Raw genomic sequence first — 24,150 nt, forward strand, 5'->3', positions numbered from 1 at the left:
TCCTGTTGAGGTGTTGTAAGTTCAGAAAGAGTAAAACGCTCCGCGATTTGTGTGAATTTTGATATTGATCCGCCACCCTTTAAAGGATCTGTACAGTACTGGATGAGGTGAGGATTCATGTTTTTAACATTCTTATGTGAGATAATGAGAAACCCCTCATGAAATATTAAGAGCATGTATTAAATTTTCAGAAGGATTTAACGTTTATTTGATGAAAATTGGTTTTCAAATGGCAGAGATATCCCAAAAAGTGATAATAATAAAAGGCGGCAGGGCACGCCTTTTATTAGGATATCTTTGTTTTACCTTGTTTTTGGATATCTCGGCCATTTCAAAACCGATTTTCATCAAATAAACTTTTGATACCCCTTAGAATTGCATGCTCTTTGACATCTCATGTAGTGGTTTCTGAATATCTCGCAAAATGTTAAAAGCTAAATCCTCACCTCAACCAGAACTGTACACATCCTTTAAGGTAATTGCGAAGTCTTCACATACTTGAATCGTAATGTGTTGTAATCTTGGTGATTAAGAGAGTAAAATATTTACGTGATGGTCACAATAAGGTCAAGACAAAGGAAATAAGTATTGTGAAGATTGTATAAGATGTTGAGTTAAATAAAACGAAATGTCAGGTTAGAAAAAAAAACATGATGATGATGATGATCTACATTATTGAAGATAAAAAAGTAAAGTCACATTCCATGATTAAATGGACAAACTCAGTCTTCATTGTATGTATATCACGTACTTGAATGCTTCTGCAGATGCAGTGTTGTGAAAACTGATCGCTCAAAACATATATATCATCTTCACAAGCAATACCAAATAAAAGAGAGAGAGAGAGAGAGAGAGAGAGAGAGAACATATAAAGAGTTTGTTCGCAAAAACCGATAAGTCCATACTTGCCAAATGGAGATATTTGCGATTAAAGGTCAAGAAAAATAAAGAGAATAATAAGAAAAGTTTTGCTTCTTTTGATCTTAAGTTCAAAAATGTTCCTTTATATGTAGTGAAAAATTTACGATTTAAAAGGTATCATTTTGTACTTTATGACAGAGAACGTACTTCAAAATCTTCAAAAATGGACTTATCGGTTTTTGCGAACAAACCCTTCATAGTATATATATATATAAAATCATATATTTATAAACAATACTATTATATTTATGTATCTATATTTATATAAAATATTATATATAAATAATTATATTGGCTCCGAAAAATGCTATCTCAAATCAACAGTATCCATTGAATCAAATTCAATTTTCCCTATATCACGTATAACATATTTCCCGCCTGTTTATGATAAATTTCAAGGCATTTATGTTACGCAATATCTTTATATGATATATTGTTACGTGTAATAACACTAATGTGTACATGCTATGTATTTGTAGTACATGTATGTGTATGTACATACATGCGCATACATATATATATATATATATATATATATATATATGAAGAGTTTGTTTGCAAAAACCGATAAGTCCACTTTTGAAGATTTTGAAGTACGGTCTTTGTCATAAAGTACAAAATAATATCTTTTAAATGATAAGTTGGTAACTACATATAAAGGTATATTTTTGAAGTTATGTCAAAAGAAGCAAAAATTTTCTTATTATTCTCTTTATTTTTCTTGACCTTTAATCGCAAATATCTCCATTTGACAAATATGGACTTATCGGTTTTTGCAAACAAACTCTTCATATATATATATAATATATATATATATATATATATATAATATTATATATTATATCATATATATATATATATTATATATATGATATTCATACAAACACGTCATTAGTTATTCTAATATCAGCTTTAGGAAGACATTGTAGATACGCATGGTCAGCAGTGAAGCATCTCATTGAATGGAATGAAAACGTCAAGGAGACACAAATTGTCCCCTGTCTCCTTGATAAAGTAATTATGACCACAATTATAACAACTCATTAAAGCTGCATTGATGCATAGATATATTATGAAGACTGAGTTTATTCGCAAAAACCGATAAGTCCATATTTGCCAAATGGAGATATTAAAGGTCAAGAAAAATAAAGAGAATAATAAGAAAATTTTTGCTTCTTTTGACCATAACTTCAAAAGTATACCTTTGTAGTGACCAATATATCATTTAAAAGGTATTATTTTGTACTTTATGACAGAGACCGTACTTCAAAATCTGCAAAAATGGACTTATCGGTTTTTGCGAACAAACTCTTCATATATAAATATATACAATAATGCAAACATGAAAGTTTTGAATGGAAAGACAGTCAAACGACGTTATTTTCTTTTGGTTAAGTAAGGTTTTATTGCAGACTTCCATAATACGCTATAACAAATTCAGCTTTGCAGTAACAGTAACTTGTTAAACTCTATAGTAGTTCCATTGCCGCCCTCACATTATACGGTAAGGGGTTCTTATTCAGTTGTTTTTAGTCGTGTACAATGCAATAATCGTATTATAATTATTGCCATCTTTTCAGTAATTCGAAGTAATGTTAGATTGAAATTGGTGGCTTTCTCTCCATTGTCCTATAACAGTGAGGCGTTTTGAATAAAGTACTCATCAAGCATTGACAGTTTGTGTTTAGGCCCTACATACATTTTCTTCTGAACTTTTGGCTGTATTTCAAGTAGTGTATACACGACTGCGCAGAGACGGATTTCCCTTTTCGTACCGTTTTTTTTTTTCTGTTTCGTTGTTAATGAGTTATTTTAAGCGTAGTGAAAATGTCATCATTTTTTTTTGTAACCCTAAGAAAGAGTAGGGTCTGGATAACTCAAACATTCCAAAATTAGATAATAAATGTTCCGTATGGTGACAAACTGCTGCATAATCCTGATAGCATCTTTTCCGCACGAGGAACTGTTGTGAGTTGTATAGGGTATAGATCAATAACGATTTTCTGCGAATTTATATCACACATTTTTATGGTAGTGTGCCAAGCACATACATCGTTGAAGACGTAGAGAAGTATACAGTAAAGGCATACGACGTTTTCCTATCAGCCCGATGTTTCAAAGTAGCGCCATTTCCAAATTCTCGAGAATGAATTTTCATAAGCCCGATGACGAAATAGCCGCCTATTCGATAATGTGAATTAAACTAGCGGGCTGACTCGAAAGCTATAATCTCGAGAAAAGCTTTCGCTCCAAACTCAGGAAATTTCCGAAATAGCGGGATGATTTGTGAACTAACGCGCTATTTGATAATGTGATTTCACTGTTTGCGCATGCTCGCAGCTGTCGAATAAGCTCGAAAACATTTCGGGCTGATTCTCTTCGGGCTGACGTGACGTGGATAGGAAATGACATCGCGCTAATTTGTTATCGCCAAACAAAACAAAACGAAACAAAACAGAATGTGAAAACATAGTAGGCCTACTCTCTTATCATTAATTGCGTCGGCTGCTAAATATTGCGCCATTGTTCCGATTGCGCAATACGCTTACATCAAGATAATAAAGTGTATGGGGGATAATGTACCTAACACTTGGATAACGTCGAAGACATACAAGTACGCCACGTTTAAACTGTCCTAAACGACATTATTTTGAAAATCCACTTCAAGCTGATGAAATGTTGAATGAGTAAATGTCCTTAGGTTGAGAACAACACATTTATTTTATGTAGGCTGTATTGGCAGAAGAGCTGCGAAGCTTCCGTTTATGGATACTCAAGTCAACACGTTGCATTACAATCGTCCACACAATTCATTTCATACGAAAATAATGCTACACATAAGATAAACAAACACACATACACACACATGGACACCAATTATTTGCAAAACGAGTGAAACTTCCAGTATCCATCAGATCCGCCTCCGGTGAAGACACCGACGTAGTTAATTTCCATGAGTGATGGGTAGGTAGCCGCCAGAAAGGGGGTAGAATTCCTGTGACGCCCAATCGCGATCGTGTTGTTATTGAAAGTTATCCAGAAGCGGTCATATCTGTCGTAGCCAGATATGATGTTCTTGATCATCGCCCTCTTATGGTCGTGACAGTTCCCGCTCCAGTCTGTTCCTGAACACTGGCGTATAGCGCTTCCGGCGTTGTTCCAAGCACCCAGGGCTTTCAGAAAATATGGGAGAGAAAAGAAAGAAAGAAATGAAACGATGCGAACAAAACACCCCTTCCGGAAAAGGGGATTCAAGAAGAAAATAAGGGGGAAAACATCTTTATCTGGCTAAACCTTCAGCTAATATCGTTCAAAACATGGGTATATTTTCACACTCAGAGCGGAAATAGCCCCCAGCCCGCCAGTAATATAGAATATAAAATAAAGTACGATATACAAGGTGTGTTTTAATATGAAAAGAAAACGTCTTGAAAGTGTGGGATGCATTCTAAACCATTATAATATTCCAACCAGAAAAACATTACATTAAGAATCATTCGGTGTTGAACATAGAATGGCATGAAACCACGTTATTAACGCACGTGGCCAAATGACTTTGGCTGCGTTTATCAACTTTTAAACGACTTTCGAAAGCCCTTTCCATAGCCCTTTCGAAAGCCCCGTCCACTCCCTGTACTATTAATGTGCCGCTTGTTTTCGTCTGCTGCGTTAATCAACTTTCCCCTGTTTAAACGGCTTTCGATAGCCCCCTTTCGATAGCCCTTTCGAAAGCCCTTTCCATAGCCCTTTCGAGAGCCCTTTCCAAAGCCCTGACTGCCTGTACTATTAGTGTGCCGCTTGTTTTCTAAGTTGGGACGGCGAAAAGCAATTACCATCATAAAGACATAAGACGAGTCATGATACAATGCCACATGAATCAATTGTCTTCCTATCCTAAACCAATACTCTCTTCAGGAAGAACGGAATTAGGTATGTCCGTTCGAAGGCTTTAACGATCGAGTGATCCAGGGTAGACTCTGAATCCGTGTTGCCACTGCTCGACCAGAGGTCTCTGTCATCATTATTACCACAGCTTTGCCAAGTACCCATGTATGTACACGTAGGTCGAGAGGGACGTGATGGGTGCAACATCTCGTCCATGGATTAAGAACTGTGCGATAATCGAATTCGGGTACTACGATTGGGAGTCGGGAGTCTTATCCACTATGCCACAGCGCGTCAAAAACTGATGATAACTATAATTATTATCTATCAGCTGTTTATAGTCAAAAGTTTCAAATTCGAAGCAGGAGTCTATGTTCCCCATGAATCTTTTCGGTGGTGGGGGAGGAGCATTTCATGTCGCGTTTTGCCATTTTTTTTTTTTAGGGGGGGGGGGGGGACTGTTTGAATTCTTAAAATCTTTGGATCTGTTTGGTTGAGAAAAAAAATGTCAGAAAAAAAATCTTCCTAATTAAGTGCCTCATTAAATGCCCCCACTGAAGTTTTGTAGATCAGTGATGATTGTGATGATAATAAGAATAATTAAATAAATGAATAAACGAATAGAACGATGATTAGAATCAGCATTTATCCATTACCCCATTTACTCCGCCGGGCTCCGTGGAGGACAAGCTAAATTGCTATCCTGATTCTAGAGCCAGCAATTTTGTTCGTTCGTTTACACAAACGATTTCCAGTCAACGGAAAAAAGGGCGAAATTCGTGCAATGTTGCTCTTGATGTAAAAATGTAAAAAAAAAAAAAAATCTTATTTCTATTTTATTTATCTATTCATTTTTTTAGTCGGAGCTGGGACGCGCGTCTTACGGCCCGATCACTAAATCTATAGCTTTTCGCAACAGTCTCGCATCTTTGCACTATCGAAATAGAAAGTTGGAAAAGATATTTTTATTCTAATTTTCCGGTCATTGATAAACAAAAAAGAAAATTATCTACGTTCGTGACGATCCATTATTAAGAAACTTTTTTTTTTGGGGGGGGGAGGGGGTGGGTGGTGGCATACAGCAAACAAGTAAATGGGACAGTAATATAACAAAATAATTTGCACCCTGGCAACGAGTTAGATTTTTGTTATTTCATTTTTTTATTTGCTTATTAACTTATTTATTATTCTTTCTTTTTTGGGGGTGCAAATTCGACTTACACACTATCAATCGACGGGGATATTGAGCTCAAGATTTTTACCCTTCATAATCAGTGCAATAGTGGTATGTTAGACAAAGAAAGATGGGCATGCGACAACGAACGCGTATTGAAACAGCAAGAGTGCACACCGTGCTCTTCTCTTGCATATGCACAATATATTATACGAATAATTTATGAGTTGTGAGTGCATAGGGCACGAATATCGCACGAGGCGCGAGATAAGCCACTGGTCTATTCAACAAGGCGCGTAGCGCCGCGTTGAATAGACCAGGGGCGAATCTCGCGCCGAGTGCGGTATTACGTGCCCCAATGCACGAACAAAATTGTAAATTATTCGTGTTATACAACACCTTGTCCACAATCACAGTACTAAATTAGTGACCGCCAACTCAGGAAGGCCCAAAAATAAATGTAACAATTAGGCAGAGAATTGTAAACCACCCTGTGTACTGCTTTCAAACACTCGTCATGATTCGACCACACAGTCACAGGAATCACAAACTCCGCAGGGTCTATACCCATTCTACGCTAACGTTAGATCGAGTTAGGCCTGACTGTTAGGCCGATCTGAGATGTCGGTAGATCTATAGTAGGTCTAGACTTTGTCTATTTCCGAAAATGATTTTGTATAAAAACACAGAAAAATAATCAAATTACGGTTTCTCAACTTGAAATGAAGTCTTGATTTTGGGATCACTGTGGTCCACGTAGCAGATCAGAGTCAAAAGTAAAAACACAGCAGTAGGTATAAAAGGCCGCGCGATACATGCAAATAGCTAGAGCTGCGCGTACACGCGTACACGTTAACGTTGCAGTACTCCGCCGCGCCTGGTCTGTGAGACTTACCGGCAGCGCAGCGCAGCCGGCCAGCACGTACAATTAAATGTAGTTTGCTGGCGCTTTGCTACGGGTGTGAGCCACAGAACTCTAGCTGTGAGCGGCCATGCATTAGTAGCCCCCCGCGAAGCCGTGCTATAGTACCTTCGAGCCGTGCAATAGGCCCATGCCAGGGGCCTATTGTATGGCTGTCACTCTCAATGAGTTTGATAGGTATTTTCTATTGAATGTCATGTGACATGTTCTTGGCCAATCACAATTCGACATCATTCTGAGGTGTTGTATAAAGGTGTGATACGTCATCTCTCACGACGCCTTGGTACTGCATTTAGTAATGCATTTGGTTTAAAGAAGGTGGAGACTTCTTCAAATGGTTGCCAAGAACAATACCGCACTTGCAAGGGCATATATGTGTTATGGTGCCACATATAATATGGTACCACTTTTGAAACCGAGTGCGGCCGGCCTCCGTACAGCAATTTTCCACGCAAAAACAGAGTCAAGTATTTAGTGATTTTACCTATTTCATACATTTCCTTCTTCTCCTGGTTGACGCTGCTCAGCCCGATGAAAACTTCCATCTTAGCCCGGACTTCAAAGTCCAGTGACGTCATGCTGTCAGTGACGTGCCAACCAGGAAAAGTGTACACCCGAGTATTGCCAACGTTCGGAGTGAAAAGGACCTCACATGCTATGAAAATGTTCAGAGAATATCGGTTAAAGAGCATGGTATTCATTGCAGCAGTTCAGGTAAGAGGATGAGGTCACACTTTGCCCATCACAAGTCGAAGATTATTCGCCAATATCTTGCTAAACAAATAAACATACCTTACTAATTTTTGGTACTATATTCGTCTCCTTTAATCACCATTTTCCTCTCTCTCTCTCTCTCCCTCTCTCTCTCTCTCTCTCTCTCTCTCTCTCACTTTAGGCAATAAAGGAAATACTCGCAAACCATGACGTCCAAGTAGGTGTTAAGACCACCGACCTTCAAGATCGAGTACACTTTTTTAGTGAAACATTATCAGGGACAGTATATTCCTTATTGTAACTTTCAAGAAGATAAGACAATTCTGTTCTTGTTCCAAACATAAACGAAGTGACTTTAATTTGGTGTGCATATATCTATACTGCGGTAGGCTACCCCCTTTTTTTCCAACTGTTAAACCTACATGCAATTTTCTAGAAAATTCACAAACGATCATAGATTTGTGCCGACAGACAGTTGCGTGCCAATTTATATAAACGGTGTTGTTTGTCTGGAAAACGTAATTGAGAAAATAGTGCGGTTAATTATCGTGGACAAGAAAAACAAGAACGACAGATGTAGTAAAGTTGGATATATGAAAAGCCTTGATGGTGTCTTGATTGTCAGTTAATCGAGTATCACAGTTTCCTTTCTAGGACCTCTCATTCGAATAAGAGGAAGAATATTCTAGTGAAAGGAGATATAGAGAGAAGGAGAAGAAGAAGAAACACAAACAAACAAACAAACAAACAAACAAACAAACAAACAAAAAGCAACAAGCAAACTACACACACAGAAAAACCTTTACTCACCGCAAGTTGGTCCAAAGTATCCGTCCGGGCAATTGCAGGTGAAATTTCCGTATTTGTCAGGTATACATTCACCCCCGTTCTCGCAAGGTGAGGAATAGCAGGCTGTAAAAATATGAATAGCCATTTTACTACATGTTGTACTTATCTTTTTTTTTTCTTTCAGTTCTTCTTGTAGGCCTAATGTGTCATGGTTATCATTCATTTTGTATGATAATTGAGCGATGCGAAGTATTATCACACTTTCCTTTTTTTATTATTGCAATACAATCTTGGAGAAACGAAATATGAGCTGATGAATTTACAATGGTTCCCTGAAAAGTTTCTCATTCTGATATCATTGATGCAGCTGTGTACTTTTCACCGTGTAGAAAGTTTTGTTGAAATGACAATTACTGGCGTAGCTCAGTCTTAAATCATTTTGTTGTTTTGCAAACAGTGCATGATCGTACACATAATTATGTATAACCTTTTTGCATCTAAATTAGATTATGATATGTGAATTTTTTTGTTCAGGAAGCTTGCTTTATACACATGAGTGGGGGTAAATGAACAATTAAGCAATGTATAGATGATGCCATGGATGATGCCAGCAACAGAAAGTCGGGTCTTCGAAAGGTCCCAAAATATTTTACAAAACCTGAAATGATATGAAAAAAAAATACAGACTATTACTTTTAGCTGGAGAAAGAGTGCACGTAGGGCCTACCTACAGCAATCAGCGGTAAACATGCAATGTTTCGTCCTTGGGTATTAAAGGGTGGAATGACCTCAAACGGTAGAGTTGGTATGATCTCCCCGTTTGGACCCGAGATGTTCCGGCATGGTACTCTGTTCACCAATCCTGGGAGTTTTGACTGCAGAACGATCCTCATCTGACGCCGCAATGGCTCTGATGTAACGGGCCGGGGTGGGCCGCGTAGAAAGGCTATCAAGAAATAGAGCACCGAGCGTCGGTAAGTGAATAGAGCGTCGAGATTGGTATTAAAGACGAGGCAGCCTTCTAACGATAAAAATTAGAGGTCAATAAAAAGATGAAAGCATACGAGACTGATGTTCACCAACTATAAGGTTGTTGATATTGCCGAAACGAGGTTGTTGTCGAGCCCGCGGCCCACGGTGATACAAACCATTTAATGAATAATGTGAAACTGACAAAAAATGTGCGCCTCAAACATTAAAAAAAAATGCTTTAGTGGTACTTAAAAAAAAAAAAACATTTGTGCAAGCCCATTATAAATTTAGATTACAAGGACGTTGTCACTCTGGTAATATCAAATTCGTTAGAAAGAGGTAAAAAAAAAATCAGACGCCAAATTAAACTCGTTGTATAGGTCTTCAACGTCATTTCCATACTTTTGTCATTCCAATTTATGAATCCGCATTCAAATTCACACAGCGTACGCACGTACAAATATTCTGGCATTCAAATTCAGAGTCTGAGCGATCAATTTCTTATGGGAGCTCTATTTCGTTTCCGTCAAATCAAATTCACGAGACGGTCCCAAATGAACTTGTTCGGGGCGTTCAATTTCATTTACAGATAATCTATTTCGTGAATAGATATTTTGAAAGGGGCGACGTTTTTCGAATAAAATAAGCAACAACGTATGTACAACTCAGAGTTTTATGCATTCATTTATGATTAAGGTTTTTATATTGTTAAGATTCTCTGTTGATGAATTCTTGGTTTTTTTTAATCTTTTACTTTAAAAAGTTTGAACCCTTATGAGGTCCAACAAGCCGCCGTGCATATAAACAGCATAACGACAATTAAAGCATACACAAAGTCCCGCAAACTTCTTCAACTTTCTTATTTTTTGTATCTACGATGATTCAATTTATCTTTCCATCGATGTTCTTTTCCAGAGGGGCCTACATCTACTCTACTACAAGCTCTGTCTTTTTAGTGGGTTCCTCCATTTATACATTTCCTTCACTTTGATCACTTCTGTTTCTTTTTTACTATACAATAATTATGATTATCACTATAGGTCCTCAATGTATTGTTGTACAGTCTTTTCATTTCACTATGATTGTTCTATTTACCTTATTCTCTGTTATCAAAAGAAGTGAAACATATGTTTTGTCGAAAAATGAAATAAACTTTGAATTGAATTGAATTGAAAAACGTAAACCAATAAGATATCAATAAACAACAAACTAAGACGTATATACAATGTTCACGTTATCAGTTTATGTACGTAGCCGAAATTGCTTTTCCCGATGGTGTGGCCTCAACCTTTGTACAGCGTTTGAACAGCGCCGGGTATATTCAAATTTTAGAATGAACAGGTGGACCTATACAGCAAAACTAATTAATGATTTCCATCATGAGGTCTAATCCATTCAAAACTAAGTGAAAAAGACACACATACACAAATGACACACATACAAATGACTTTTCTTTTCTCAGTTGGTTATGTGAATAGTCATTTCACTCGATTCAAAGCGATATAGGTTCAGTTTGCCCAACAGCAATTCATGGAATTCGTATTCAAACAAAGAATGAACCTGCATCAACCAGGTGACCAGAATGGTTCGTCGATTAACACTCGAGGAAGCATTCAATTTATTGTTGTTGTTTTTTTTTTAATATAAAAAGCGTGAACATTTTTTTTTTTTTTGCCAAAAACTAAGCTTGCTCTCAGCATGGTCAGTGGATGTACCGGTAAGCACCATCTATAAAGACTACATAGATAATTATAACATCACAGATGTTTATCTTATAACAGTATCTTAGTAAATTCAAAAACCGACCTGCCTCTTAGTACAAATCGGCCGTGATTTGGCAGAACTATACGTATCTCACTTTACTGACATTTTTATTTTATTTTTGTTTTGTTTAAACTTTCAACTTGAATGTCTCGAAATCGCTTCAAACGTGATACAATATGTCATGTACGTATAGTTTTGCGAGATCACGGTCGAAATGATATTTTTCTGCTCATTCGCAAACTGGAAACCCGAACTGGCTAATCACAGGTGTCTAGACTTGGGAGCACCCCATACGGTAATTCTATATCCATGGACAATCATGAACGAGCGTACCTAAATTTTTCCCTTATCAACACACTCATTACCTCTAATGGGATGAAGTACAATACTGTGAATGTCAATGTACTTAGAGTAATCGACACTCGGAAATGTATCTCTTGGATGTTTATACAAATTATTTAAGGGAATATAATCGTCTTTTGGCATTTTTTTTTTATTGATCCCTTCTTTTTTATTATAGGCCATTATTACACTGATATAATGCAGTAGACAAGCATTTATTAGTACGAAGACATTTCACTTGTTTGATCTGACGGTTATAAGCCACTCTATTTATACAGTCAGATCGCAGCACGTATGCTAATGAGCCGATCCGGCAAGATTTATTCAGCACTCTCGTTGACGATCTTTGCGCTCGATAGGTGTCTCGTCGTGCGAGATTTTGCGAGAGTTTGACAGGGCTATGGTTTTCACAGTGTAGCGACTTGTATAACATACATTCATCATCGCTACAAGTCACGGCAAAGTGTTCTGCAGACTCTGATCTTTATTTTGATACTAAATTTGCGTGTAACATCGGATCTTATCATGACGATAATCAGTTGAATTTGCGTAAATTTTACCTGCTTTTCACGGGAGATTTTGTCGTCTAAAGTTCGTTTTTGGTTCCTGACCGGTTTAAGAAACTGTTGTTTCTGATTTTGGCTTTTTCGTAGAGAGGAAACTTAGATACTCATCATATATTGGAGTGAAAGAGATGCAAGCATGATTTATACTAGTTTTTCTGTTTTGAAATGTCTGTAAAATTCACTCCTAAGCCGGAAGTATGCTCCACACAAAGTGTACATTGGCGCGAAAGAGCTCTCTCATTGGACAGTGCTTGCATTCAGCACTTCAACTTGGCTTGCACTATACACGCGTGCAAAGAAACCGCAAGTGGCATCAAACCGTTATACATGTAGCAGCGTATATAATGACGTAATGCAAGCACTGAATGCAAGCGCTGTCCAATGAGAGAGCTTACTCTTGAGATTGCACGGTTTCAAGCTGATCAGCACTGACATCGATGTATATTTTACTGGTTCCTGACCGGTTTAAGCAACAAATGGTCAAGATGTTTACATGTATAGAAAGATTAAGAGATAGACTACCACTCAATGCATTTTCATTGAGATGCAAAGTGAATTCGGTATTCTTTTGACGTCTTGAACGTGTACTGCACGAATTACTTTTTCACCACTTTTCAACTCAAACTACGCTATGATACTTTTCATTTACAATAATTTGAGTAACATGTGACGATAGTTTACATATTTTCCTTGAATTTACTACCAAATTTGTGAATATAAAGTGTATTTTGGTTGCCGAAAGCCAAAGGACAAAATCCCCTTCCGCAGCTTATTATTATACGTATGCAAGCCTCGAGCGGGCTTGCATACGAGTTGAATAATACGAGCGAAATATCGGGTGCTGCGGTCTGACTGTATAGTGCCAACTTACTCAGTAGGAAGTTTCACTCAATTTGAATTTGCAAGCATGCTCTTAAGTGGACGTATCGAAGTTGTGCCGTCAAAGTTAAATTAAATATGATTTATATGATATCGAAATTAATAGAATCTGTACATTAAGTCCGCTTGCTTCAATGTCGAGTGAAAATAGATACCCATTAATGGAAGCCATCGGTGCTTTCCTATCAAGCCGATAGGGACGCACGATACAAAATTTAAGTGTACCCCTGTCCCGCGTCAATTAGCATGATTAGCGAGTCTTAAAGGGCCCCTGAAATCCAAATGCATGTTGATCTGTGTTGATTTATGATACCCTCAACATCACTTTTGCGGTGAAACGAATATCTAGAAACATTCCACATATCTTAACGATTTTTTCTTCTATTTTTCTTCAGATTACTTGGGAACGCCCACAAAAAAAATCCTTCAAACCAATATTCCTCAGATGACCTCATGTGTCAATCATTGCTAAAGTACTGAAATGTTTAACAAAAGACATTGGAATGCACCTTCCTCTCGGCTTAGCATAACTTGCATGTTTCTGTGATATTAGGCCTAATGTGACTAACAAAAGACATGGCGAGGGAAGAAGTAAAAAAAGCCCAAGATTAAAACAAACAAACAAAAGACGACTATTATTGTGAGGGAAACAGTGACGTAATGCACGCTTGAGCTCACACAAAATGAAATCAGCCCACTATCATTACACTAACTGAACACAGCACAGAGCAAAAATCCAAAAGAACAAGCAGTTGAAGCAGAAATCAAATCAATGTTATTTCAAAACTGATTCTTAGAGTACGTGCATTCTAGAACTCCGAGTGAAATAACGCACATCGTACCACACTTAAAGAAAAAATTATTTCAATTCAATTCAATTCAAAATGATTTTATTTCCATATAAAGTAATACAAAGTAATATACATTACGCTTGCATGAGTACATACTATTTTAAGGAACTTTGAATCACATAAGTTTCAACAAAACGTACATGAATACAATATTATAATGATATCAAATTTGGTTACGATAAATAAACAACAATACCATCTTAATTTGCAACTCCCGTCATGGAAAAGAGAAATTCACAAGAAAAGCATAGCTTGTAAAATTTGTGAATTACTCTAGAAGGTGAGAGCATCTCAAGATCCGTCAAGGACTCCATGTGTAAAATTTTGATATCCTGATGTCAGGATATATATTTCTGATTATACAGTTCGTTTTTCCGAAGGTTCTTTACTCCGAAAGTTCGTTATTCCGCAGCTTCGTTATTCCGAAGGTTCGTTAATCCGAAAATGTGATAAGGATTGTAATTCCAAAGGTTCATTTATCCGAAATGAAATAAGGTTCGTTATTCCGCAGGTTCGTTAATCCGAAAATGAAACAAAGCTCGTTATTCCGAAGGTTCGTTACGGACCCTTTTTCATTTCGGATCAACGAACCTTCGGAATACCAAACCCTATTTCATTTTCGGATTAACGAACCTTTGGAATAACGAACCTTAGGAATAACGCCACGAATGTTCGGATTAACAAACCCTTTTTCATTTTTGAATTAACGAACCTCTCGGTATAGGGAATTTGTTTGTTTCGGATTAACGAACCTTCGGAATAACGAACAGCACACACATTGGTAAGAACACTTATTTTCCTGACGCTATACTCCCACTGAACATTCATTCTTTCTGAGACGTATTGACATGTTTCTGTTTGTTTGTATGCTTGCATGATTGCATTGATTTAGCCCTACACCGGATTTCCTAGCCAGAACAATTTTTTTTTTTTTGTTCGTCATAGGGGAAGATTTGAAGACTCTTGGTAACAAAGTGCTATACAGTACTTTACAAAACTGAGCGGAAAAAACAACACAAACACAAACAACTCCCTCTAAAAAGGGGAAAATGATACTGGTAATCGCATCACCCATACAATACACTGTATGTTATATAAATTACCTATCTCTCTCTCTCTCTTCCTCTCTCTCTCTCTAACTCTCCCTCTCTCACCCTCCCTCTCTCTCTCTCTCTCTTTATATATATATATATATATATATATATATATATATATATACATTGTATACTTATATACATATATACATATATTCATATATATCATATACAAACGTAGAGACATTGAATGGACATTAAACATACAGGGAATATCTTTATTTAACTGTAATGAAACCAAACTGATATCCCTTTCACATGTAAAATGTGTAAGATATATAGGCCTCTTGTTTGTCATTTCCTCACACGTGAAACTGAAAAGAAAAAGAGACATGATCACGTAACGACAAAAAAAGCAAATTATACATGCAGAGGCCAACTACAGTTAATACACTGCAAAAAGTCCGGTGTTAAATAATGAACACCGAGCTGGTGTTAAATTTTCGGTTTAAATTAACACCTCCGGGTGTCATTTCCAAATTTTAAACTGTTTTTTGAAGAGTTTCTTAGTAACTGCACTTCTTGTTGATTTTTTATTTAAACAAGACGATCAAAAATTTTACATTAAAAGACTAGATTTTTGAAAAAAATGTGAAAATAAATTTACACCAAAGTAACACCAGCTGGTGTGATCTCTTATTGAAGCTGGACGGGTGTTAAACCATTGATATTAACACCAGCAAATATCAAATCAACACCATCTGGTGTCATTTTTGAATTAACACCAGTACAGTGTCAAAATAACACCAGGTACAGTGTCAAATTAACACCACGAAGTGACAGGTGAGCACTTTTCAACACCATCACAGTGCATTTTTAACACCTGTGGGTGTGGACCTTTCTTGAAGTTTGATCGGTGTTAGATTTAACACCCGTGGTGTTAAATCTAATACCGATGTTTTTACAGTGTAGAAACGCCTGGACAAAGAGACCATCAAAACATCGTGGAATACTCACTTGTCAAAAGCGTTACACACAGAAAGTTCTTCAAGCTAAAAATGCGGACTCTTCTTTTCCGTCGTACCTGGGAAGAGGAGGGGGGGGGGGAGGATCCAGATAATGTGAATGAACAGAAGGAAACACGATTGACTTTATCAGACTATTAAGTACAAAAAAGCACTCATTTTAAGTAATGTAACACTGTATATAACACTGTATACAATATATCATTTTTATGAATGATTGAGTGGGTGATTTGTGTGCGTTCAGGTATTATGTTCTTCTTTATTAGCATCAACGCCAGCAAGAACTTACAAAGTTTCTCTTAACTCAGTGAAGATAAACTCTTGAAGGGTTTGTTTGCAAAAACCGATAAGTCCATTTTTGAAGATTTTGAAGTACGATCTCTGTCATTAAGTACAAAATAATACCTTTTAAATGATACATTGGTCACCACATGTGAAGGTATATTTTTGAAGTTATGGTCAAAAGAAGCGAACATTTTCTCATTATTCTCTTTATTTTTCTTGACCTTTAATCGCAAATATCTCCATTTGGCAAATATGGACTTATCGGTTTTTGCAGACAAACTCTTCTCTTATCTATACAACGTGTACGCAAATATAAACCACTCTTTTAGCATTTGAACCGCATCGCTGAATTACAGTATTTGAAGTCTTTTGAAGCATGAATGCGTTGAATCTAATGAATTAATGGCGAAATATAAAATGTACTTTAGTGAGTATGACATAATGACACATATGTATATGTAACACAAATAATATATATATATATATATATATATATATATGAAGAATTTGTTCGCAAAAACCGATAAGTCCATATTTGCCAAATGGAGATATGTGCGATTAAAGGTCAAGAACAATATAGAGAATAATAAGAATTGTTTTGCTTCTTTTGACCATAACTTCAAAAATTTACCTTTATACGTAGTGACCAATATATCATTTAAAAGGTATTATTTTGTACTTTATGACAGAGACCATACTTCAAAATCTTCAAAAATGGACTTATCGGTTTTTGCAAACAAACTCTTCATTTGTATATATATAATATAAAACATATACAAAAATGTACGAAAAGATAAAAACAATTCAATGAATTCTTGGCTCATGTGCAGTGAGAAAATAAGACAAATAATTACTTGGAAAACAGATTGAATCTGAGTGGAGATGTGGATAGATAACAGCATCAAAGAAGGCAAGCAATCTCAAGTGACATGTTTCCAAGACTCTTTTCATAAGGAATGTGTAAATTCTGACATTTATACGAAGTTTACAACATCAAGATATGTTAGAAACTTGTGTAACACATACACTTTCTTTTTGCACAAACACATGATCCACGTAATAAGAGGTGGCACATATAAAGAGCACGATAAAGACATCACTTTGTTGAAGCTTCTTCGATAAACATACAGTATAGAAACATTGCATATGAAAGAAACACCGGACTGCTATTCCTTGCTTTTTTTTTTCTTTTTAAAAAATTTAATTGCCATTTGTCTCTTCAAAAACGTAATTGTTATCATTACGAGCATGTGAAAACCGATGTACCAGAATGATTTCACTGATAGCAAGTGACCGCGAACTTGTACATGTTCTAACTGACACAATGTGATCTGTAAACGCATATGTGTATATTGTGAATTAAAAGAACCACCTGTTTAGGCTTTGTATGAAATATGTTACAGAATATCAATACAACAAATACATTATAATGTTATAGTAAATTCGTCTACTAAGATTTTTGGAAAGTTCAACATAAAAACGTTTTGAAAGGATAGCAGGAGAATGTATGAACTATAAAGAACCGGCCCATTCGCGGACATTAGTGTCATTTTACTGAGGCAGTTATTCAGAATTTATTCAATTGGTAGACAATCATTCCAGGCGATTGCACTTATGAATGACTTCTCCGCCTCACGACTACAATATTATGACTATCCTGAAGTTCTTGTGTTATTCCAACACTATGGACAATTTTTAGTTCCACAAAATCTCTGAAAAACAATGCTTTTTTTTATTCTCGTTAAACTTTTAACAAAAATGGGACGAATAAAAAAAAACTGCTTAAAAACTAGGCTTCACACTTTTAACTGGAATGCCACTATACAATTTTAGTAAACCCTCCGAGATAAACGTCATGTCGAACTCATTTCTATATAGCAATACCGTCTCTTTCATGTTATCACACCAGTAACAATCCTGTTTATATAATAATTCGTGTAGGAAGAACAACATGTAAATACAAACGATAATGTACTCCTCATATTCATACTCCTCATATTCCTTTAAGTTGATCAAAGTCATTGTCGTGTCGGCAGCAGTGACTGATTCAAAGAATGCAAGCGAATTATAAAGTTCTGCGCTTTTGTGAGGAGAAATGAGAGCAATATTTCAAACATGGTCGGTGAAAAGTGATAAGTAAAATCTGAACAGAAAAAAAAAATAGGTACTTACCGTTCTCTGGTACAATGTTGTTTGTTTATGCACCAGTCCGTTCGTTGTCAATGCCATCTCAGTAGCTGAATAGGATGTACCGCAGCTATAATTGCTATACTGATTGTAGGCCTATAGTGGCATACATGTATGTACAATTATGCATCCTAGGGCCTACACATATAAATCCATCAAGGGCCTATACATGATATTGTTTGAGAACGCAAATAGTTTTCCCAACGTTTCGAGTCGTACAAATAAGATAAACAAAAAACAAAATTCGCGTCACCATTTCAAAGTGAAGACTGAAGTGGAGTGTCATATGCGGTGTGTAATATACTTTTGATTTGCAACCAATTAATTGACAAGTCGCAATAGTCTACAACACAATACTCTTATTTAAAGGGGAAGGCTAGTAACTGATCAGTGGGAATCAGTGGAAATGCTGGGAGATGATTGTTCCAATCCTTATGGGATTCATTCAAGAGTTCATTGTATATCTATTGTTGTGTGAAAATTATTTGCTTCAGAACGGTCTCATATTCAAGTAATGTGCAGATTAATGCTCCGTCACTGACCAGGGACGCTAACCTGGAAGCATTAAACTGCACATTACTTGAATATGAGACCATTCTGAAGCAAATCATTTTCACACAACAATAGATATACAATGAACTCTTGAATAAATCCCATAAGGATTGGAACAATCATCTCCCAGCATTTCCACTGATTCCCACTGATCAGTTACTAGCCTTCCCCTTTAAAGATGTGGAACACGTTTGATGACTCTGTGTAGATGGTCCTGTCTCCCCGTATAAATGCGCAGTATAACAATTCGCCAAGCAGTGATCTGTGTGTATGTGTGTGTGTGTGTATGTGTGTGTGTGTATGTGTGTGTGTGTGAATGTGTGTGTGTGTGTGTGTGTGTGTGTGTGTGTGTGTGTGTGTGTGTGTGTGTTTGTGTGTGTGGTTGGGCGCGCAGGTACCCTGGTTAATGTTCATTGAATGTAATGTATAATCAGTTGCTGCACGCAGCCTTGGCGTTCGGATGTTCTATACAATAAGTTCAGATCACATGAGAGTGATTTGCGCAATTAGCGCGTCTCTGTATTTCATCAACATTCTTCATTGTATGATATCGTATTGAATATTTTAGTATTTCACAGGATTTTGGTAAGAGCGTAAAGTGCTTTTTTTGGCATTATTATTTATGTTGTTCAAGGACAATTTTGAAAGTAATAAAGGGGCCTGCTACACCTTCTTTCACAAACATAAATTTCTGCAGAAAATTAAGTTGCGACAACGAAAAGTAGGATGGTAACCAACAAACTCTGTTTCGAATATCGTCAAGATAAAACAGCTACGTGTAATGATGACTTATTGAAGAATGATGTCATTCCTTTTCATTTGATTTTAAATCGGCATTCTAAAGTACAATGTAAATTTGTCATTTCATAGGCTCCTGTCCTGTATACGGACAATTCAGAATGTATAGTTTGCAAGTAAAGTAAAAACGAAACATACATTCGTTTAACCAGTTCTTAACATTAACATTTCTAATTTTCTACACACACTGGACACTACAAAGGCCGTAAAAGGCTCCCTGATATGAATCCAGTCAGAAGTTATTGCAATCCAATCTTTTGGGGGAAAATACTGTGCAGATGTATTATGAAAATACGTTTTTCTAAATGTAATACGGTGTATTTTTTTTTGGGGGGGGGGCTCATTTTGTCCCCTTGTGATTTTTTGAATTGTGTGTACTCTCAGAATGTCATGTAGAATATAAGAATGAATATAGGTGTGCAGGATCAGTCTTGTCCACTGAGTCTCTCGCTTTTACAAAAAATCAATGACAAATCCAATTAAAAGACAAAATGACTTTGTAATCTCTGTATGTACCTTACATGCTTATAGTTCCTATACTGAATCATTGAAGAATAGGACCGATATAAATCGTTCTTGTTCAAGCACACATTTTCAATGATTCTTATTGTGCTGCAGTCTAGATAATCTTTATATGTTTACGTACACGCCCGAATAAGTCGACAACGTGCCAAGTTCGCATAATTTATTTTGCTCAAATGCACAATCCCGCCCAAACCGATCGATAACTCGCCAAATGACAGAATACTATGGAAGCTCTGCTCTCGATCCCATTTTTCTCTCATGTATCTTAATGCATTGCGTAGTGATTGAATATCAAACGGACGGGTGCTCCGTACTCGACAATATTTGGGTAAATTCTAAAATTTTTGTCATTGTTTCCTTCTTTTAAAGCAGAATTCATGCATAGACAATAATGTAGCTATATTACTGATCATTTTAAAGAAAATAATCATAGATTTGTCTAGCCCGACCAGACGCTGTTAATACGCTGTGCGACCTCGCGCTACGTACGTACAGTGACTGGGCTGTGCATAGTCAAGATTTGTCATTAAATTTACATGTACGCATCGCTTGACATTTTCTCTAGAACTTTGTTCAATGCATGTCCAGTGTAACAAAAATCTTTAAAAAATTCCCAAACCGAACATTTTCTTTTTTCTAAAAGCATGCCTGGGATGTAGTCTTAGATTAATGTGGCACACAGGGGTTTGCACTGTGACCCATGAAGGGTTAACAGTGCACTCCCGTTATAACGAACACATTTATAGGGAAATTCCGGTTCAACGAAGTAAAATTTCAGGCCGCAACATTTTTTGCTCTATGTTCTTGTATTGTCTTACAATCATGCGTTCGGTTACACGAAATGTAACGAAAGGAAAATGCAGGTCCCTAGGACTCCATTAGAAAGGGAGTCCACTGTAATTGATTTCATTTCTTTTTTAAGTATAGTTGTTGTTCCTGTTTCTTTAATGCATTTTGCGTTCTCTAATTTCTCTACAAAGTTATATATACTTATAACTCGTGTCATACCATAATCTTGCTAAATCTCCATTTCCTAGCTATACAACAGACAGACTCTATACGATAACGTAATTGACAACAGAAGAATGACAGATGCAATCGATTCATCGCATTTGACTGCTGGACCGAGATTAAAATTTTGAGGAATAATGATGCTTTATTTCAATCAATTCAATTCAGTTTCATTCCATGCAATCAGATTTTGATTTCGTTTTCCTACATCGCGGGTACCGGTGGATCGAGTGATATAATAGTGCTGGCACACGTTGGTACATTTACTGCATGACAAAATTAATGTTGAGATGGGAACAGGTCCCAAGATAATCCAGATTCACAAAGATTTAATAAGATAAGCAAAATTAGTATTAGGCAGTGCTACTCAAAACTTATCACTAAGAATTACTATATCACAATGAAACAGTCCTTGATATAAAATGTGTTACGCTATTTTGCTCGAAATTTATGATCATGTTAGCTTTATTTCTGGAACCTACATTTTTTTAAGCCATGAAATCTTTCTTTTTATAGGCCATCCTCACCAGTTTTTACAACGAATGATGGCATATTCTTCCTCCGGTTCTCTCTCATCATCCTTTTTATTTTATTATTTTTTATTTCATTTCATTTTCATTTCATTTCATTTATTTCATTTCATTTCCAACAACATTTTCACACACAAAATGACAACATCAATGCAATGTAGTAACAAAGAAAAAGACGTGAAATTGACAATACTACGCATCACAAAAGCAAAGTAAACAATGAAAATTGAATTGAAACTAAAGTTGCAGGAAATGGAGGAGACATGCTAAAAAGCTAAGCTTGTATTTTGCAGTCTCCTCGTGGACAAAAAGACTAAATAACATCAAAAAGCAAGGTTTATACAACCTCTGCTATGAAAAGAGTGTGGCTCACTGAGATTACACGCTTAATTATCTCGGGAAGCTCGCACGTAGCCTGAACGGATGGTGCATTTGTGATTTTTAAATTGGGATTGACATACATGTTTTACAGCTACAGTAACTGTATGAAACACGATACTATCGTTGTTGAACGGCAATATGATAGATTTTACACTTACATGCGTGCAATATATGAGTCAAAACATGATCTCTCCTGCAACTCTGCGTCTGGATTTTTATTTCATTAAACCAATATCCTCAAATGAAAGTAATTTTCAAAGAGTCGTACAACCGTGTCCGCTTGGATCCCTGGTCCTTGCAGTCATAATTTTGAGATCTGATTCAACGTGCAATATTAATCGCAAAGTATCTCTCAAGAGGAAATATTCAATTTTGTATTACAATCTGTCGAATGCCAGTGATTGCAAACACATCTTTTTAAAATCATTATAGACTACCCTTACGGTCTTCCAAAAATCATAAATCGTCTAAAGTATGGCAATGACGACTGATTAGCATTTATCATTCATCAAATAGACTCAGTTTCAAAACAGATGGTCATAGTAATTGGAGAATGTTGCAGAATGTCGCTAAACAGACGGTCACACTAGTTTGAGAATGTCGCTACTTCTGTCCAGCTTACATGCGATCATTGTAATGTGGCAAGTTTATTTTGGTCTACTGTCCTAGGAAGAACAGTAGGACTCATATAACGCAAGTTTAACAAAATAAATATATACAAGTCAGAAATTCCATATAAATTGAGTAGGCTACATAGAATTAGACCAGTGTATTATATTTGTACCTTGCCATTCCACGTTGTTATTGTACGTCCTCTTCTCCGCCGTAGCTGAACGAGTCTATGCTGTTACTAAAAATAAGCTTATTATGCGCAGATGTATTAAGAAGAGTTTATACACAGTGTGATATTATTCATTTATAACGCGCAACATATCCACTCAAGGTGCTCAAGTCACTCACTACTATCTAAATGTTCTCAAGAAGCACATCATTTGTCAATATATTACACAAACTACATCTGCAACATGTTTATCTTTAAGAAAATGAATTAGTCTAAAATGTGTTTTTTAAGTTTTCTTTCGAAGGCACTATTAAAATTGACAGTCTCGCAATCCTTCGCTGAATTAGGTGTTTGGTCCATAAGCAGGCAGCTCCTGACATGAATTATTTTATCCCCATGACATTTTTAATTTTGGGGAACGGAGACCAGAGAGGGAGGATTTAATGAGGTTGAGCATAAAGATGAGATGTGTCATGGTGAAGATGAACTTCAAAGTAAGTTATGTGATTAGGAGGACTTTACATACGAAAACCATTATTCGACAGCTCACTGAATCCAATGACGTTGTTAGAGGACTAGGGCGTGGTGTGATGTGATATGAGTGGATTCCCGTGAATTCGACACCAGAAGGGGAAACCGGATTATGAAAACGTTGTCCAGAGCGTTGTACTCGGCATCTTGGGATACCATAGATCAGGGAGCATGACATAGCAGTTTATGCGGGATGTTGCAAATGCATGTATCCGCTGTTCAGCAGTCTAGGGGTCACATAGTTGCAGAAAACACGGAGATTGCGACGGCTGTGAAATACAGGCGTTTGATACTTGCAAGTTTACTGTCATGTTGAAGGCAACGATTACATCAAACACGCTAGAGTAAGATATGATGAGGACACACAAGTCTAATTAAACTGTGCAAACAGACTTCATGTTCTATTTTAAACATTATAAAGCGTAAAAGTAATAATGTCCGTCCGTATACTTATGTACAGGTGTAAAAAAAGAAAGAATATGGAATTACACTGCTAGCATTTTTCAAATATGTGAGGCTCCTTTATGTCTTCAACACAGTGACTGTTCAGTATAATTTGTTTAAGATTGTCTAATTATTGGTTTCTCTGCTCAAAGACCACAATAAATCCCACAAGTCTATAAAAGGAGCTGTTGATTATGTACTACATGATGTGAAATTCTGAAAATCGTCCGGAATGCCCATTTAAACTGTCCTAAAACACATTTAAAATTCCAGGTCAAGCTGGTAAA

General features: G+C 36.5%; 1 protein-coding gene across 1 annotated transcript; it reads right to left on the reverse strand.

The window, feature by feature from the left end:
- Positions 1-3,798: 3,798 nt before the first annotated feature.
- LOC139721781 (C3 and PZP-like alpha-2-macroglobulin domain-containing protein 8) lies at positions 3,799-7,480 on the reverse strand. The gene is made up of 2 exons (XM_071633104.1): positions 7,387-7,480; positions 3,799-4,094 (listed from the first exon to the last, which is right to left on the reverse strand). The coding sequence occupies exons 1-2, from the start codon at positions 7,478-7,480 to the stop codon at positions 3,799-3,801; spliced, it is 390 nt and encodes a 129-aa protein (XP_071489205.1).
- Positions 7,481-24,150: the final 16,670 nt, after the last annotated feature.

This window comes from Diadema antillarum, unplaced genomic scaffold (genome assembly GCF_040938485.1).
Source record: "Diadema antillarum isolate AM-2024a unplaced genomic scaffold, OU_Dant_1.0 scf00000150, whole genome shotgun sequence".
NCBI classification, from domain to species: domain Eukaryota; kingdom Metazoa; phylum Echinodermata; class Echinoidea; order Diadematoida; family Diadematidae; genus Diadema; species Diadema antillarum.

Coding starts and splice junctions, on each gene's coding strand:
- LOC139721781 (XM_071633104.1), bottom strand. CDS start 7,480: ATGACGTCACTGGACTTTGAAGTCCGGGCTAAGATGGAAGTTTTCATC. Junction 4,095..7,386: donor GAAGGAAATGTATGAAATAG/GTAAAATCACTA, acceptor ATTTTCTGAAAG/CCCTGGGTGCTTGGAACAAC.